The 19130-nt window shown below is 38.2% G+C and overlaps 1 protein-coding gene across 4 annotated transcripts in view; it reads left to right on the forward strand.

Moving 5' to 3' along the window:
* DOCK4 (dedicator of cytokinesis 4) overlaps window positions 1-19130 on the forward strand; it is a 484849-nt gene that overhangs the window by 415235 nt on the left and 50484 nt on the right. For 3 of the 4 annotated variants that reach the window (XM_067042314.1, XM_067042316.1, XM_067042315.1), the window contains 5 exons: window positions 7146-7294; window positions 8982-9067; window positions 14104-14130; window positions 14275-14370; window positions 15256-15316. In XM_067042314.1, coding sequence (XP_066898415.1) covers window positions 7146-7294; window positions 8982-9067; window positions 14104-14130; window positions 14275-14370; window positions 15256-15316 — 419 coding nt within the window. The remainder of the gene's footprint in view (window positions 1-7145; window positions 7295-8981; window positions 9068-14103; window positions 14131-14274; window positions 14371-15255; window positions 15317-19130) is intronic. The other variant, XM_059074580.2, reaches the window with a different exon arrangement.

A 19130-nucleotide genomic window follows, 5' to 3' on the forward strand; every position in this document is an offset into this window, starting at 1 on the left:
TTCCAGCCCTAAAGGCTAGCTCTAGCACTGTATTAGAAAAGACTTATTATACTCAAGTACAGATTCCCAGGATGACATAGTTCAAGGATAGGGTGAGTGTGCATTTTCACTTCATTCCTTGGTTTCTACATTATTTCCCTAGAGTTGCAGTCTGAGACTTCCAAAACATCAGGTGAATTTTAAAGGTCATTGCTACTATACAACAACTGGAATTGGAGAATGTTTGGAAATGTTAAAACCTCTTTCCAACATATATTTTTTATAAATATGATAATAAAAATCAAGTATTCAGGGTATTTTGACACCCTTGTAGAGCTTAAGTCAGCTTGTTACTTTAGAATATCAAAATACATTAGTTATAATTTGGTTTACCTATAAATATGTCATATTGAGTATTTTGAATGCTAAAGGAAAATTTATTCAGATAATTATAGTTTTTCATTTTTAATGGGACAGGCCGATAGATTCAATTTAACATAATTCATAAAGCACTGGCCATGTGCAAGTTATTTTGAGAGATATAAGAAAAAACGGTCCATGCCTGTTAAAAGCTTAGTTTTTAAATCTGATATTTTAAACTTTTTGTCTAGTTTGTGTGGAGCAGTAAAAAGCTTGATAAAGTCATATTCACCATGTTTTCGTAAAGCAAGTAAACTGTTATGATTTCATAATTTAAAATCCTCAATAGTTTTTAGTAGATACAAAAAGCACTAAGTTTTGGAAAATAAATTGAGTAGAGGAAATGCCCAGAGTCACTAAATACACAGTTACTTGAAACTTTCCAGTTGGTCTAATTTAGAAACACAAATTTTACTGGACAATATATGGAAATCAGATTTTGGTCATTGGTGTTTACCTCAGAAGTGTGGAAACTCTTCCATATGCTAGAAATAAGTTAGTTTTTACATTCTGCTGCTGAGGACAAGGAAAAAGGGGGCATACATAATTTAGGGACTAGTCTACTTTTAAACATAAAGCTTTTTTTTTTTTGATACAACATGTATATCAAGAGTTCACATATCATCGATATATAATATAAATATTGTACTATACATGCAAGTTTGCATACAGAAATGTATAGACAAAACATAAAGCTTTAGGATTTTCAAATCTGATCATTATAGCTCCTACATTTACCTGTGAGCAGTGGTTCATATGGTAATTCTGTTTTTAAGTTTTGAGGAATCACCATATTGTTTTCCATAACAACTGCACCATTTTCCATTCCTACTAACAGGGCACAGGGTTCCAGTTTCTCCACATCCTTGCCAGCACTTATGTCCTGGTTTTTTTGTTTGTTCTCATCTTGTTTTGTTTTGTTTTTTTTATAGTAGCCTCCCTAATGGCTGTGAGGTGGTATCTCATTCTGGTTTTGATAAAATGATTTATTTTTGAAGAGTAAAACAAATAGTGATAAGTGAACACCTTTTCTTAGATGTGTTATTCCTCAATATTTTCAATTTATTAGTTGAAGGACTAAAAACTATTCTGTTGCAGTGGGAGGGGAGTGGAGGATAAAATACCTAGGAATAAATTTAACCAGAGGTGAAAGATGTGTACACTGAAAACAGTAAGACATTGTTGAAAGAAATTGAAGGTGGCACAAAGAAATGGAAAATTATCCCATGCTCATGGAAGAATCAACATTGTTAAGATGTCCATATTACCTAAAGCAATCTACAGATTCAATGCAATCTCTATCAAAATACCAATGACATTTTTCACAGAAATAGAACAAACAATCCTAAAATTTGTATGGAACCACAAAAGACCCTGAATAGCCAAAATAATCCTAAGAAAAAAGAACAAAGCTGGAGGTAGCACACTCCCTGATTTCAAATTAAACTAGAAAGCTATAGTAATCAAAACAGCAAGGTATTGGCATAAAAACAGAAACACAGATCAATGGAACAGGACTGAGAGCCCAGACGTAAACCCACACATATATGGACAATTAATTTACTATAAAAGAGCAAAGAACATAAATGGAGAAACTACAGTCTCTTTAATAAATGGTGCTGGGTAAACTGGACAGCAAAAGAATGAAACTAGACCACCATCTTATACCATACACAAAAATTAACTAAAAATGGATTAAAAACTTGAATGTAAGACCTGAAACGATAGAATTCTGAGAAAAAAACATAGACAGTACACTCTTTGACATCAGTCTTAGCAATATTTTCCTGGATATGTCTACTTAGGCAAGGGAAACAAAAGCAAAAATAAACAAATGGGACTACATAAAACTAAAAAGTGTCTGCACAGCAAAAGAAACAATCAACAGAACAAAAAGACAACCTACCAAATGGGAGAAGATATTTGCAAGTCATACATCCAATAACGGGTTAATGTCCGAATATATAAATAACTCATACAACTGAACAACAACAAAAAACAATTAGAAAATGGGCAGAGGATCTGAATAGACATTTTTCTCAAGGAAGATATATAGATGGCCAACAGGCACATGAAAAGATGTTCATCATCACTAATTATTGGGGAAATTCCTATCAAAACCACAATGAGCTATCACCTTACTCCCATTAGAATGGCTGTCATCAAAAAGACAAATAGGGCTTCCCTGGTGGTGCAGTAGTTGAGAGTCTGCCTGCCGATGCAGGGGATACGGGTTCGTGCACCGGTCCGGGAAGATCCCACATGCCGTGGAGCGGCTAGGCCCATGAGCCATGGCTACTGAGCCTGTGCGTCTGGAGCCTGTGCTCCGCAACGGGAGAGGTCCCAATGGTGAGAGGCCCGCGTACTGCAAAAAAAAAAAAAAAAAAAAAAAAAGACAAATAGCAATGCTGGACAGGATGCAAAGGAAAGGGAACGCTCATGTACTGTTGGTGGGAACGTAAATTGGTGCAGCCACTATGGAAAATAGTATGGAGATTGCTCAAAAAATTAAGATTAGATCTACCATATAACCTAGCAATGCTACTTCTGGGTATTTATCCAAAGAATACCCAAAAAAACAAAAAAACCCACTAATCTGAGAAGATATATACACCCCTATGTTCATTACAGCATTATTTACAATAGCCAAGATATGGAAACAACCTAAGTGTCCATCAACAGATGAATGGATCAAGAAGATGCTGTGTGTACATACAATGGAATACTACTCAGTCATAAGACAGGTGAAATCTTGCATTTGTGACAACCTTGAGGGTATTATGCTAAGGGAAATAAGTCAGACCATGACGAATACCATATCATTTCATTAACACAGAATATTAAAAGTAAATAAATGAACAAACAAAATGAAACAAAAACAAACACATAGATACAGAGAATGAATTAATGGTTACCAGAGGGGAAGAGAGGTGGGGGAGGGTGAAATGGGTAAAGGGAGTCAACTGTATGGTGATGAATGCAAACTAAACTTCTGGTGGTGAGCATGCTCTAGCATATACAGAAGTCAAAATATAATGTTGTACACCCAAAATTCATATAATGTTGTAAACCACTGTTACCTCAATAAAAAACGAGAGGGGGGAAGGCATGAATTTTCTCCCCCAAATTTATATGTTTGTACCTATACTTGCAAGGATAGTCTACAAAGAAAGAGGTTATTCTTTACTGCTGTGTCCCACCTTTGCCATTCATCATGCTGCAAGGTTAAGTTTTTTCTTTCTATTTTTAGTTGAACTAACATTCTTACTAAATATAAAGTGGGCTTCTCTTCCACATTTGCAAACACAGTGTCTTGTAACTGCTGTAGAAAAATCAATACTTCCCTAACAGGCTGCTCTGTGTGAATAAATATATAACAGCCCAAGTAGCAGGTGCCCTAAATACTTCAAAACAAGACCATGTGGCTGACAATTAGAGATGGGAAAAGTATACTAAATCTGTGATTTAAAAAGAAATAATCTAAATGAAGTTTATTTTACCATTGCTATACATAGCTCAAGATTTTGCGTTGTGGATTGGATAAGAGTAAAATTTTCTATGGTGGAAGGCTTGTACGGGTTGCACAGATTCTTTGTTCCCAAACTGTTTTCAGTAAAGAAGGCTAGCATTATACATTCCTGCACAATGATATAAATGTGGGTATGGCTTCTCTACTGTCCTAGAAAATCAGGCTACAAAATAGAGCTTGTGCATTTTGTTTGCATTATGATTGAAACAAGCCAACTGTAAATGACATGTTTTAAGACAATCAGTTAAATCTTAATATAGGCTGGTTTTAGATTAATTTGAGGAATTACTGTTTGCCTTTTTTGAAGGTGTGATAAAGGCACTGTGATTCTATATTTATAAAATGACCTACCTGTTAAAGATGCTTACTGATGTTTGTACAAGTAGAATGTTATGATGTCTCTGACTTGGTTTAAAATTTCCCAGGGAAAAAAATAGTTGGGTTGATAGGTGAAACAAGATTAGCAAAAATATGTTGATAACTATTGAAGCTAGATGATGGGTATGTGGGGATTTATTTTACTAATCTTTGTAATTTTGTGTACATTTGAGATTTTTCATAGTAAAAACTTTTTAAAAGAAGAAAATCACATTGTAAAATGTCTATAAATGGAAGGCACTTTTAAAAAAGAGATTCAAGAATACTCAGTGAAATAGTGGTAAATAAAATAAGTGCATGCTAATGATGTTCTTTGTTAGAGAGGTCAAAGGATGCCAGACTCAGGAAAGATTAAAAACAAAGATCCGTAATGTAATGGCTCTGAATCTCATTCCACCGTTGCAGGTGTAGGAGGACCATCCGGGCTGGCAGGAATTTTCATTTTATTTTGTATTTCCTGCTTCTCTCATCCCCCTTTCCCCATGCACACCCAAAAGGTATGCAAAAGCTTGGTGTCTTACACAGTGTCAAAGCAGCAGGGAGGTCCTCCTCATTATTAGTCACATGCCAAGATGGCCCTTGTCCTGAGTACAGAGTCCCTTCAGTCTGTGGTTCTGTGGGAGAACAGCATCTGTGGCTAGACTTTGAAGCCCTGCAGCCATCTCCTGGGGCAGAGTCACAAAACAGGTGTAAGGCTCGTTAATCTCAGGACTTGCTAGCCTTCATCTCTGCAGGAATCTCCTTCCCTTTTTCTCTTTCTTCCCCTCATTTGCCAGGACATCTTGAATAAGCAGTGAGTGGGTTTAGGCTTTTCCAATTGACAGTAAGAGTAATTGAGTTCAGGTTGCTTCTGCTTTCTGCCCTGACAAAAATAACTATGGAAAGGAATTGCAAATGCTGGCTGCTAGTTACCTGCTTGAAATGTGTGTGTTGGGAGGATGGGGGAGATACAGGGAGAAGACCTATGAATTGATGTTTCTGTATATTCTGCCACAGTGAGTTTGTTGGTCTTGAAAGTATTGATTCTTTTGGAGGAAAATATACAAAGGTAGGCTTAAGGAAGTTTCTTTTTTTTCTAAATCTGTTTATTTTATTTTATTTATTTTTTATATCTTTTGATGAATAAGAAGGAAGTGTTCTTGCTCTGATGAGGAAAACTAGGTAGTCCCTTGGGAAAGATAAAATATTGCCTGAGTCAAAAAAAGGTAAGAAAGCAAGAAGAATTACAAGCCAGCTTCTTCCTCACATGTAATGGTTGTATATAAGTGACTTAGAGATGATAAGAAACAATGAAGTTACTTTTGATGCAACATCAGAAAAAGAGGAAAGGACCATGTGACTGCAGTGATGTAAAGTAAAGGGACTTTCAGATAGAGAGGGGCCTGCCAATTGTGTCCTATTGTCATCCCATATTGAGAAAAAGAGATGCAGGGCACATTCTGAAGACGTCTGAAATATCCCAGCGCACTTCCAGTCACAAAACACAACAACTTCACAAACACCCACTTGGGTTTGCCCATCTCTGACCCTCATCCCTCATTTTTCTCCTCTTTCCAGATTCTTTCCTTCATATTCTCCTTCCTTTTACAACCCCTCTAAAGTCAATATAAATGTAAACTGTATGTTTGCACCCTGGATTTATGTATGTCCAAGTCTGTGACCGCCTTAATGCCTTCTAGGACAAAAACAAAATAGAGAAAATGATAATTAACGTGAAGATATATAACTCTGAAATTGGCAAATAACTCTGAACAGTGTGATTGTGTGTATGTATTCAACACTTACTACAAAAGATCAAAGGTAGAAAAGAAGAAGAAAGAAATGATGCTCTTTCATGAAGCCAGCTCTCTTCTGCTCAGCTTCTGAGCTCATTCTTTGGGTTTTCAGTGGATGCTTTCAGTATCATATGCTTTCATCCATGATATGAAACGTCATACATGTAATGTACATACATGAAATGTACATGGTACATTTTCCATAGCATGCAGTTTTATTATTATAAAAACAGAAATTCTGAGATTTAACATGGATAACTAGGATAATGGACTGAGCTCAACACTCATATGCTAGACAAAATCATCCACATCCAGCCCACCCTCCACCTTCCTTTCCTCTGAATTATCGATACCATACCTTTGAGCACTTGCTAAACAGCATTTTGAGCTCACTATTATCACATTGTAGTCTTTTCAGAAAATTGTTCTATTTTTTGTTTGCGCCAACATTTAAATGTTTCTTTAGGCTGTATGTTTATTATATAAAAAAGCAAGAAAATTGTATAATACAGATAGGAACCACCTTTTTTCATATATAAAAATCACCAGTAATATCATCATCCAGAGATAACCACTGTGGTTAGTATTAGGGGATATAATCTTCTAGACTATTATATATTTTTTCATTTTAAATGAAAGATGTACCTGTGCATACTGTATACGGCCTTGCTTTTTCAGTTAATTATATTGAAAAACTTCATCTGTGTTATTCGTCTTCAACCTCATTTTTAATGACTGCATAAGAATTTTAATGTGTGAATGTACAATAGTATACATAACTAATTCCCAATGATTTATGTAATGTTTAATTGTATCTTGTGGCTTTTGTTAAACTGTGAAAAGGGTAAATCCCTAGTTTTTTAATTAAAAATAATGAAGAAATATTAACATATGGAAATTTACTGTTTATATATCTGTTTAGGGGAATATTTTCTTGCTTGAGGAGACAACTGTAATTGACTGTATTCTTGTGATGACAGTTTTAAACAAACTGTATAATATTGATTTTCTGAAATCTTATTCAGACTAAATGTACTGACACATAAATATTATATTCAATTTAGGAGAACACAAGCTTCATTTCATCCCTGCCCTGATTGGCCCCTTCCTGGAAGTGACCTTGATACCCCAGCCAGATCTCCGGAACGTCATGATTCCTATTTTTCACGATATGATGGACTGGGAGCAGAGGCGAAGTGGCAATTTTAAACAGGTGGGCGGATGCGCTCCTCGGAGCAGTTGGAAGAGTGTCAGTTCTCTCTGAGCATCTCTGAGCCACTGCATTCAACTCCGAGTTGCGGAATGAGCACCGAACCAGATCTCAGCCTGGGCTGCCTACTCCCAAGCTGTGTAGCCTCGGACACCTCTCTGGTACTGTGTTTCACTGGGTCTCCGAGAAGCCCTAAAAAAACATTTCATTCCCTTTCAGCTAAAAAGTCCTGTGATTTCCTAGGTCAGTGTTTAAGAACTGGCAGAGACTTTATTTGCTCCCAGCTGGACACAACACAGAGGAATCAGGTTAATGATTCTTAAAATCATTGACCTCTCAGTTGTCTGCACATTGTGTTTGGTGAATGGCTTAGCTTTGAACATTTGATGCACAGTATGTTTTATTGCTCTTTGCTTGAAGCATTGAGAATTAATTTAAAGGGAAAGGCAGTAGAAATTGTTGTAAAGGAAATTCTGAGGAGATAAGCCTAACATTTCTCTTTGACATAGGATCTAATAGCTCTGCTCCAGTTTTGGAAAGACAGACGTTCTTATTCCAAAACCAGTTCTCATAGCAGAAATCAACTGCTTTTGCCATGCCAAGTCACTCCTATTGGAGACAGCAGACCTACTATCTCTTCACACAGTCATTGCACTCACCTATGTGCACTCTCCTGTGTGAAGGATCCTTCTTGCTTCTCCAGATGAAGGCCTTCTCAAGTCTTAGAAATGATTGTCAACTGTACAAGCAAGCTGAATGCATACATAGGACCCTCCTGTTGCCAAAAGCATGGCATTTCATCTGTATCAATCTCTGCATTTATTTTCAAGAAAGCTAATACATGAATGAAAGGCTGTTTAAAAATTGTATTGGGGAAGACCCACTTTTCTTCCCTTTTCTCTTTATCCCCTTATTGAAATTTGATTCAAAGGGAATAATTGTGTTTAGTTCCTTGACAACGTCAAATATCCCTCCCTACCCCTAGTTGTTCAACTCTCTGGCCAGGCAGAAATTCTTCATTTTCTGTCTCCTCTATTGCCTCTGACAGATGAGGGATATTTATTTCTGCCTTCCTGATACTGAAGTCCTAAAGGATTTATGTTCTTGAGAATATAAATGTTTTGACTACAGTTTTCAGGAAATATGTCCTTTCTCTCTCATGCTGCCTATTGCTGACTTAGAATATGTCTATGGATCTACCATCTGTACATGGTTAGGACAAATTCTCAACTTTAGCAAAGATTTAGTGCAACCTCGAGCTGTTTTGAGAAAGAAAATAGATACAAAACACATCAAAGATTTAAATGAATGTTTGTGGATATGGTAGTTTGCTGATGTTCTTATATATATCATGATTTTTTGAAAAAAATGAGACTTGCCAGTTTTTACAGCTCCTAAATAAAGAATTCAAACATTTAAGCTGGGCTGCAGGCACTTGTGTTTGAATCAACAAATAGAAGTCTTTGGCGACAGCACATGCTACCCTACCGGGAGTTTGAAGTATGTTCCTGCATCTGAATTGGCCCCCTAGAATTCCAAGGGGGTGTCTCCTGTTAACCACAGCTGATAATGTTGCTTTCACAAAATTTACTGTGGCTTTTTCCTGGGCAGAAATAAATGTGTTTCAATATGCCTAGAAAATCCTACTTGTGAAAGGGAGGAAAGAGAGTAACATTTGGGTCTGTTTCAGGTGGAAGCCAAGCTCATTGACAAACTGGACAGCCTGATGTCAGAAGGCAAAGGTGATGAAACATACCGTGAGCTCTTCAACAGTATGTGAGTAACATGTTTATCTCAAGTGGATTCTGTTCCGGGGATTTGGTGTCAGTGCTAAGCAGCTGAGAGCCACAAAGACAGCTTGGGTCTCACAGGAGTGCTTTGTCTTTGTGGAGTGTGAAATAAAGGATAATTGCTTAACTGGCAAATGGATCTTGTTATGTTGATGATTAGACATATCTCCTTGTATCAATCTCTGATTAGGGCAGGTCGCAAGCGTTCTATAACAAATTCCACTCTTTTCATGCCTAATAATTTTTAAACTGGGGCTGCAAGATAATGATTTTAAATAGGGTCAAGAGTGGGAGAGGAAAATACACAATAGTGGTGTGATTGTCGTGTCTGTGCACAGTGCTTTCCGAAGCGAGATATCCTTGGTTGATTTGCCATTGGGAAGATTAACCTCGTTTACATCTGTTCTTCAACAATTGATTTAATTCTTCGATACTTATTGCTCATTCAGCATTATTAATTTCTTCCTTAATGTTTCTTATTAGAATATCACAGAAGCAAGTCGTTTTAGTAAATTATGTGATTAGGATTTGTATGGAGGATAGAGAAATAATATTGTAAGGAGACTTTGAGGCTGTCTTACTAAGGAAAGAATGTGATCACTACCATAAGATGAAGTGCTTGTGCCAAGTATTCATCCACTGTATGAAATGACCGGAGAGGATACATAAGAAGGTTCTAGTGCTTTAGGATTTTAATTCTAGCACTTGTTTCCTCTACAGTTTTCTATGGATCGTAGTCATTTTCAAACCTTTTATACTTATGAAGTGTTTCTTTTTGAAGGAAGAACCAGTTCATTGTGCTTGGGAAATGTTTGCAGTTCTCTCATAAGTGCAAAAACAATTTAGCAATACATTTTTCTATCACAAAATACGCTTTTACTTATATTTACACCCAAGTATCACCTAAAACTAAATAGTAATGCTTTAGTACTGATAGCCAAATACAACATTCTGTAATTCATTTTATGATCATAAATTTAGGGCAGTGGATACATTAACATATAGGTTTGAAAAGTATTACTAGTGACTGATAGATTTCAACTTGCCTGATTCAAAATCATTCTTGAAGCTTTTAAGAAAATTATATTGAAAGGAAAAGCCAAGAAGGGGTACACAGATTTCTTGCAGTAGTGGTGGATGATAAAATACATTCTTTGTCCTAAGTCCTGAACAACGCCATTTTCCTCTGATACTGTAATTAAACTGGAACTTTTAATAATTATTCACCAAGCCCTAGTTCATTCTAATGTACAAAGCATCTGTCTTTCATGACAGCTGGAGTTTAGCAAGAATTCTGATTAAAACCTCATCCAATATAATAAATTGCTTTTGAAAACCACTCTCAGTTCAGTTACTAGTCCTTGGTTTGAACAAAGAACTAAAATGAGAAAGCACTCAGTGAAATGAATCTCTTGAGATTTGTGATTAATTATTTATGATAAATTCACAAGATTAATAAACACTCACATAGCTCCATAGTGCTTCTTATCTACTTTAATAAAGGCCTGATAGCATGCAGTTTGGATTGCTTGTGTGTAAATATGGCTTTGAAATAGAAGATGTAACTTGGCATTAAAATCAAACCAATAATTAGAATATTAAGCCTCTATAATTAGGACTATTTTAAGGTACCTGATTCATTCAATGGAGATTTTTATTCTTTTGTTGATTTTTAACATATTACTAGAAATATTACTATAAATATTTTTCTTTCATTACTACCTGGGCTCAGAAAAGAAAGTTAAAATCCCAACTATATTTCAGGAAACAATAAAATGCGTTTTTGGCAATAGAAATCAGAGTGAATTAGTATAATCACAGTGAGTCACTGCACACATTATGAGTTAGGAACACATGCCACTATGGTACAGATTCTCATTTGTTCTCTGTATTTCATGTCTAAAACTTCTTAAAATTTGTTCAGAAGCTGAAAGGAGCTCACTGCTTCCTGAAAATGTAGTATGTACTTGCCAAAATAGCCTCCTTAGAATGAGACTGTAAATTTATATAGTAACTTCCTTCCTAAGAACTCACCTTTCACTGACCCTCACGTTATCTGCATTTACCCACGCTACATCTTCTTGAAATAAATAGGGGTCAGGATTGATTGTTTTTGATAATGCTGAAATTGTGGATCATTGCCTCCCATGTGATATTCAGAATAAGGTATCAGAATGAAATTCTGCTTCCCTGGATCCACTTCATTCACTCATTCAGCTTCATTTATTGAGCATCTCCCCGTGCTAGGTGCTCTTCTAAGTCTGAAGATGCAGCAGTGGCTGTGCTGTAGGAGCACACAGTGGGGTACCAGTAGCCTCGGGGGTTCTAAAGGGGCTTTCCGGAAGAGATAACCTCCACCTCAGTCCTTTACTTTGCTCTATCGTGTGTTGCTCTACATAATTCAGTAAGACTCCAAATTTCGTAGATATCTGTTTAGTGATCACACATTTAATTATAGTTTGCAGACAGAGGATTAGCTATGTAGCACATACTTAGGTATGTAACTCTTCTCTTTGGATAAAGAAGAGTGTGCACAGGGCTTCGCTGGTGGCGCAGTGGTTGAGAGTCCGCCTGCCGATGCAGGGGACGCGGGTTCGTGCCCCGGTCTGGGAAGATCCCACGTGCCGCCGAGAGGCTGGGCCCGTGAGCCATGGCCGCCGAGCCTGCGTGTCCGGAGCCTGTGCTCCGCAACGGGAGAGGCCACAACAGCGAGAGGCCCGCGTACCGAAAAAAAAAAAAAAAGAGTGTGCACAGACACAGGTGCTTCATATAAGTGTTGGCCTCCACACAATCCTGTTAGGATACAGAGAGAGGTAGACTGAGGGTCAAATTCTACACCCTTCGTATTCCTTCACAGAGTAAAAGCCTGTTGGGCAGTGAGTCATCCTGCAGGACCGTGATGGAGTCCCACTGCTTCTCAGTTAGCAATGAGAAATTACCGTGGAGTAGGGGGGGAGATAAATTAGGAGTTTGGGATTAACATAGACACACTTCTATATATGAAATAGAAACTGTATAGCACAGGGAACTATATTCAATGTCTTATAATGAAAACGAATCTGAGAATGAATATATATACATATATATGTATATATATGACTGAATCACTTTGCTGTACACCTGAAACTAACACAACATTGTAAATCAACTATACTTCAGTTTTTAAAAATGGTTTAACAACATTAGAAAAGAATGATGCATAGTTAATGCTCTTTTGACATGTATGTAAAGTGTAGTGCATTAGTTCATGTAGCAACCATTTATCATTTTAGTGCCTCAAAAAAAGAAAAGAAGAAATCACCTTTCACTGTGATTAGATGAGTTCCCTGTGTACTCACCATGGGCACATCAGCATGATTATAGACCAAATAGAAATATACCAAATTATAGATCAGTGTCACCCAAGTTATCTAGAGAGACTCTTCTCTTCTTGTCTGATAGCTTCTCCTTATCGATGTGTATCAGGTAAACTGGGAGGGCAAGCTTCCCCACAGAAAGAACTAGCCTGGCCGAGAAAGCAGATGAACTGGGTTCTAGGCTTGGTCCTGATATTTGGGTCTTGAGTTAGTCAAGGAAACAGGCTCTGCAGAGCTGTGCCTCTTTTTACAAGAGGATTCTGTAGCTCAGATTTCTTACTGCAGCCAGAGGCTGTGCAAATTAATGAAACTCATGCCTATAAAAGAAGTCTCTATATATTTTTAGAATTATTACCTAACTTGAGTTCTTTGTTTTTCAGCCTCTAAAGTATATGAGGTGTGGGCTGTCACTTGGGAAGATTTCTCCATCATCCTGCATTGCTTTGGCAGGCAGATTTTCATTTGAGTACTTGGTTCAATACCAGTTTGGCGTTTAAGCTTGAAACAGGTGCTTCTCAGAGGCTTTTTAAAAGAAAACACATTTAGAACAAACTAGGGGACCTTTCTCTGGGGGATTAGTCAGGGCAAGTTCCATCCCTTCATGTGCTATTTCTTCCCCTCTTCCCCCTCCTTAATCTAGGAAACAGTTCAGAATAAACCAGAAAAACAAATGATCAGGGATACGTAGGCACCAGATGAGGAGAAAAGACAGAGAGCTGGGCACTGGAATGGTAATAGCAAGAAGAAACAGTGGTGAGTGGGAAGGAAGATTGAGAGAGAACGTAGCCACAGAGCAAAAAAAACAGCTTTGACAAAATAGCTTTTTTTCTACTAAGCACAGTATAGGATAGGCTGAGATGTTACTTGTACGAAATGGTTTCTCTCTATGTTATTCCTGAAACCAAGATGAAAGGGAAACAACATTTTAGAAATAACGATCATTAAATTTAGGAGGGCAAAGTATCCTCATATTGTCATGCCTATGTTCTTACTTTTTCTTTTGGGGAAAGTTCAGTCGTAAAGGTTTTTGCCAAGTATATGGTTAATTTGCTGAGAGGTGGGAGTCAAAGTAAAACAGATCCTAATTATTATGATTGTTATTGTTTTGTGTTTACATAGCAGTGCCTCTGCTCCAAGGTGCTTAAGATTAGGGAAAATGTAGGAGGAGAGATGTGGTTCGGTACTTGTCATCAATCTGCTGTAACAACCACATAGAAAATCCTCTGTGATTAATGACAAAATGAATGAAACTGTTGAGTGAGTGCACAGATAGTACAATATGTATTGAGTGGGCAAATGTTAAGTGAAAGGAAAAAACTCAAAACGTCATACCGTCTGTACAAGGATTTTCCTGTAGCAGTTGCATTGCAGTAAAATTGCTTGGATGAAGATGCATTCCACTGAGAGGTAGGAAAACATTTTCATGTGAATAAAGCAAGATCTTACTTAAAAGTAAACTTAGAGGCACTCCTGTTTTCGCTTTTCACGGTGTGGTTTGGTGTGGTGAGGCACAAGTGTCTGTTAGTGGAAGAGAGAAGCTAGGAAACAATGTCTTTGAGCTGTGAGGTGCTTGCATATTTTGAAAATATGATTTATATGCATGTATTCGTATTTGATGACTTGGATAATGAAAATCAATTTGCTTTGTCAATGCTTCCTGGATTAGAATTCCACTATTTGGTCCCTATCCTAGGTAAGACATTGTTTGCAAATTGTGCTACTTGTGAGATGTTGCAGTGGTTGCTAAGGCATTTAAGGTATTGATGAAAGTAAAATGGTCGTCATGGTGACTGATAAAAATAAATGTTGAAAATGCCCTGGGTTCTTTCTTTTCCAGTCTACTAAAGAAAATTGAGCGGGAAACATGGAGGGAGAGTGGTGTTTCATTAATCGCCACTGTAACTCGTCTAATGGAGAGGTTGTTAGATTACAGGTAAGCCGAGCCCACCCCCCGCCCTCCCGGTTTTCCAGATACGCTGCGCTCTACTTAGAAAGTCCGAGAGTTAGAATACAGTCGACATTGCCCTTGGGTTACTCACTCAAAGAATTGATAATCAGACCGTGGAACCTTGAGCAGTAAAATAACAGACCTCTAACGAGCTGGTTCAGAGTTTTTTCTTTGCTTTTCCTTTTTTATGTTTTGTTTTGCGGGTTTTGACAGTCCTTTTAAAGTCTCGGTGAATTGAGACAGTCCTGTTAGTAAAGAAATCTTTTTATTTTTCTTGGTGTTTAGACTCACCCCTTAGAACCCAGTAGATCCATTCATCTTAGGGTGAGGACAGTGAAATAGACAATTGTACAACCATGCTGCTTTCTTATAAAAGGAGAGGGGGGATGAAACTCACACCATTAGCTTTCCGAGTCATCATTTTTTGATTCTGAAATGATCTAAACTGTTGAAGCAGTTCATCCCACTTAAACGCATGGTGTTTTAAGAGAAACGCTTCACTCTCACAGCTGATGGCCAGGCTTAGCAGATCCTTCTCACCCCAAGTAAGAGGTGTGTACTAACACACCTTCACTCCTCCTCTTCCTGGAGCCCCCGTCTATTGAGAGGGAGAACAGTCCACCTGGCAGTGAAATTCTCAGCGACAGGGGTGCTCAGGAGGGTCTGACCGCCCCCCTCCCCGGCCTCTCCCAAGCTCACGCTTCCTGGGGCACTGCCTCCATGCCGCTGAGCCTTCATCTGAACAGCAACTTGCAAATTGCCTCTAGTCTCTGACAGTTCCTTTTTTTTTTTTTTTCTTCCTAAAAGAACAAACTGTGTTCGCCCCTAGGAAGGAAGTTCTGAGTTCTGACTCCTGCTTTTTGTTTTTAGGGACTGCATGAAAATGGGCGAGGTAGATGGCAAAAAGATTGGCTGCACCGTGAGCCTCCTGGTTCGTAAACAATTTCCCTTTTCCTCCTTATATCCTAACATTTGCTTTTTCACAGAAATACTATGTTTTGTTTGTTTTTCAGCCACCATGTGTCCTTATCTGGGTGTTTCTTAGAAGAGTTTAGAAATGTTTTTGCTTCGGGTTGAATTAAATGCCAGAAAATTCCGAGCTTCGAACACTGCAGAATGTTCCCACCATAATAAGATCCCAGAGTGATGCCAGGCTTCTCCTGTTGCATCCATTGCTCCTCTGCCCTGGAGTCTTTTGTTGCTCTCCTAGGGAAAAGCATGATGTCCCTGGAGAAAAGTCTTTTCACTTTTGTGTAAACAGTTTCTTTCTGCCCTTCTTATATGTATTCTAGGTTTTAGTAACTATTAATGTTCTTTTCTGAACAAATGACAGTTTCCTATTTAGCACATAAATTTTCACTCTCTAGCTTCTTTGCAAATTAAATCCATAATACTGCTGTTGTTAAGTTGTGGATTATAACTAGGATGACCACATAATTTCTCACCCAAACAAGACGTTTTTGAGAATAAAAATAAATATTGGGTAAGGATAACAGGCTACACCAGAACAGTTCTAGAACACAAAATTTGTACTGAAATGTCTCGTAACTAAGTATCAAATACAATGGTATTCTCACTACAGAGCAAAAGAAGGATTATACATTCACATTCCTTTTTCAAATTTTAATATAGTATAAATTGATGCTCGTGATAATTTACCTTAATCAGATTGAAAATACAGGAATGTGTTGTGACTGCTTTGGTTCTAAATTAGTGAATATCATGGACTGTTTTGCAGAATAGATGAAACCTCACCATCTAGTCTAAGTACTTGCACAGACAGAATTCTAATTCTTACTCTGATCCACATGAGTCTCTCACATGCCTTTTTTTCTCTATTTGTCTGCACCTTAAAATCTGTCCCCCATTCTGATTCTGTCCTGTCTTAGCTCATCGATTTCAGGGGTTTTTGTTGTTTTGTTTATTCCCCTCACAGCCCCTCTTCAGAGCTCAGGATTTTTTGCTTTCTTATCTTTTAAATCTGTTTCTCTAATTTGTTTTCTCACTGTACTACATCTCTGAGTATGTGACTTTATCCTTTTTTACCACGCCTACCTCTTCCTCTTCATTTCTGCATTTAATTGTTACACCTCCACCTCCAATATCAGTGGCTAAAAATAGTAAGACCTGAGCATCCTCTATTGGGCCACCTCTTGTTATACAGTTTCTTCTGTAATTTTTATCATCAGACCCAACAGTAACCTGCAGGCCATCAGGCCAAGCTCACTGGGTCAACCCATTATCTCTCCTCTTAGCACTTATTTCTAACCTTGAGCACAGTCATTTCCACTTTTAAATTTCCTTTCTGTGCTTTCCCAGCTTTTTGCCAGCCTTTCACCATGGTCAAGGTCCTCAGCCTGATCTCCTTCCACGTCCCTGCTTGTACATCTGTATTTGGGGAGAAAAGCCAAGTGCTATGTCAGCTTCAAGTTTTCTCAGTTTATCTCCTTAATCTTGGCTCTACCCCAACTCTGAACACAAAGTCTCATAAATAGCCTCAAAGGAAAGCCTTTACCTTTTTCCAAAGGAATCGTCTTACATTGTCGCCATCTCCTTTCACAGCATCCTCTGTTTAGAGGTACACGTACAAATGTAGACCCTAGGTTCATTTCCTCAACCGGTATAACAGGAGAGATCATTTCCTCGGATGAAAGAATGAATACTTCCACCTAAATGTGTTTATTCTAGTTTCCCAGTAGGAATAAGCCAGAGACTTAATAAATAAAATCAGTGGCCCCATCAATATCCACTTGAGACAATGGATTTATCTTGCTAGTTTTGCACTGACCAAGAATAGTCCTTATCAGACTTCCCTGGTGGCACAGTGGTTGAGTCCATCAGCCAATGCAGGGGACATGGGTTTGAGCCCTGGTCCTGGAAGATCCCGCATGCCATGGAGCATGCATCACAAGTCCATGCACCACAACTACTGAGCCTGCTCTCTAGAGCCCGCGAGCCACAACTACTGAGCCTGTGTGCCGCAACTACCGAAGCCCACGTGCCCTAGAGCCTGTGCTCCGCAACAAGAGAAGCCGCCGCAATGAGAAGCCTGAGCACCGCAACAAAGAGTAGCCCCCGCTCGCCGCAACTGGAGAAAGCCCGCACGCAGCAACGAAGAACCAATGCAGCCAAAAATAAATTTTTTTTTTTAAATTTATTTATTTTTGGCTGTGTTGGGTCTTTATTGCTGCGTGCGGGCTTTCTCTAGTTGTGGCGAGCGGGGGCCACTCTTCATCGCGGTGCGCAGGCCTCTCACTGTCGCGGCCTCTCGTTGCGGAGCACAGGCTCCAGACGCGCAGGCTCAGTAGTTGTGGCGCACGGGCTTAGTTGCTCCGCGGCACGTGGGATCTTCCCAAACCAGGGCTCGAACCCGTGTCCCCTGCATTGGCAGGCAGATTCTCAACCACTGCGCCACCAGGGAAGCCCTAAATTTATTTTTTTAAAAAGAATATTCGTATAGAAAATGCTAACGTTTTGAAAGCTGTTCTAATTTCAACCGGCACCCGACTACTTATTATTAAAGGACAAAATATATAACTTTGAAGCTAATCTTTTTAGCTTCTACTCCATATGGAAAGTTTTTGATTTCTAGCTGCAGTATGGTTCTCTTTAACCACTCGCTCCCTCCTAGAGATTTTTCTTAACTTTTGGAAACATCAATTCCAGATTGTCTTCAGGAGAGCTCTGGCTTTCTTTACCAGATCAGAGTTAAACTGTAGTATTAGGCTGGTAAAAATGGGTAATCTTTGACGTGACTAATACAAGGAAATGTAATTATTGTTTTGTTCTTTGTGTCACTAGTTTTGCCAGACATATGTGAAAGATTCTCATCTGCTGACTGGAGAGAGCTTTTCTTTTTTTTCAAGAACTATTCATTTACAGAGTGATCACTTATTTGGTTCCCAAAGAAATCCACTTCTTACCAGAAAGCTATTAGAACAAATTATCCTTTAATAACATAAAAGCCTGCTATGAGGTTGTTAAATTTATGTTTATGGTACAACAATTCTTGCTAATTAAAATGATTTTGGTTATAGTAGAGATATGAAGAGCATTGTTTACATAGCTTTTTAAAGAATGCCAAGATCTACAGGATACAAGATGAAAAGGGGAAGGATAATAGTATAAATTGGAAAAAAATTTTTTTATGATGCGTTCAACTAAATGTCAGTGTCTCGAGGTTAGAAGAGTCCTCATACTGAAGAATGGACGCCTGTTAGGTAGTGGCCAGAAAGTACATTGACAGAAGTTCTTCAGGCTTTGAGCCCAAGTACAAATTAAGCAGCTTCATTGGCTAGTTTGGTCCATTACCAAGCACTTCTCTAGCTAATCAACTTCAAAAACGTCTGGAATTCCTGGCCTTTCCCCTTTCGAAAAACCTGTCACTGCTTCAAGTCAGCAGATCTATCCCCCATCACTATTCATTTTCCCTTCTTCTACACACCAAGTAGCATCTGTCAAAATAACAACAGCAAAAAAAGTAAGAAATAACAAGAGCAGTAGTAATGATAGCAGTTCAGATGGCTTAAGCAGGGATTTCATAATGTACAATGATCTGCTTTCTAAAATAGCCTTATATAGAGTCTCACAGCATCGTGCTTTTGCTGAACTCCAACTTCTTACACTTTTGCTTGTATGTTTACTAAGTTCATTGAGGACTAATGTACTGTCTAATGTGGTAAAGGAGTGTATGTGGATGCCTATAAAGCATACCTTTAAAATGGCAATGTAATGTGTCCAGGTAA

This window comes from Kogia breviceps, chromosome 9, assembly GCF_026419965.1.
Source record: "Kogia breviceps isolate mKogBre1 chromosome 9, mKogBre1 haplotype 1, whole genome shotgun sequence".
Classification (NCBI taxonomy): domain Eukaryota; kingdom Metazoa; phylum Chordata; class Mammalia; order Artiodactyla; family Physeteridae; genus Kogia; species Kogia breviceps.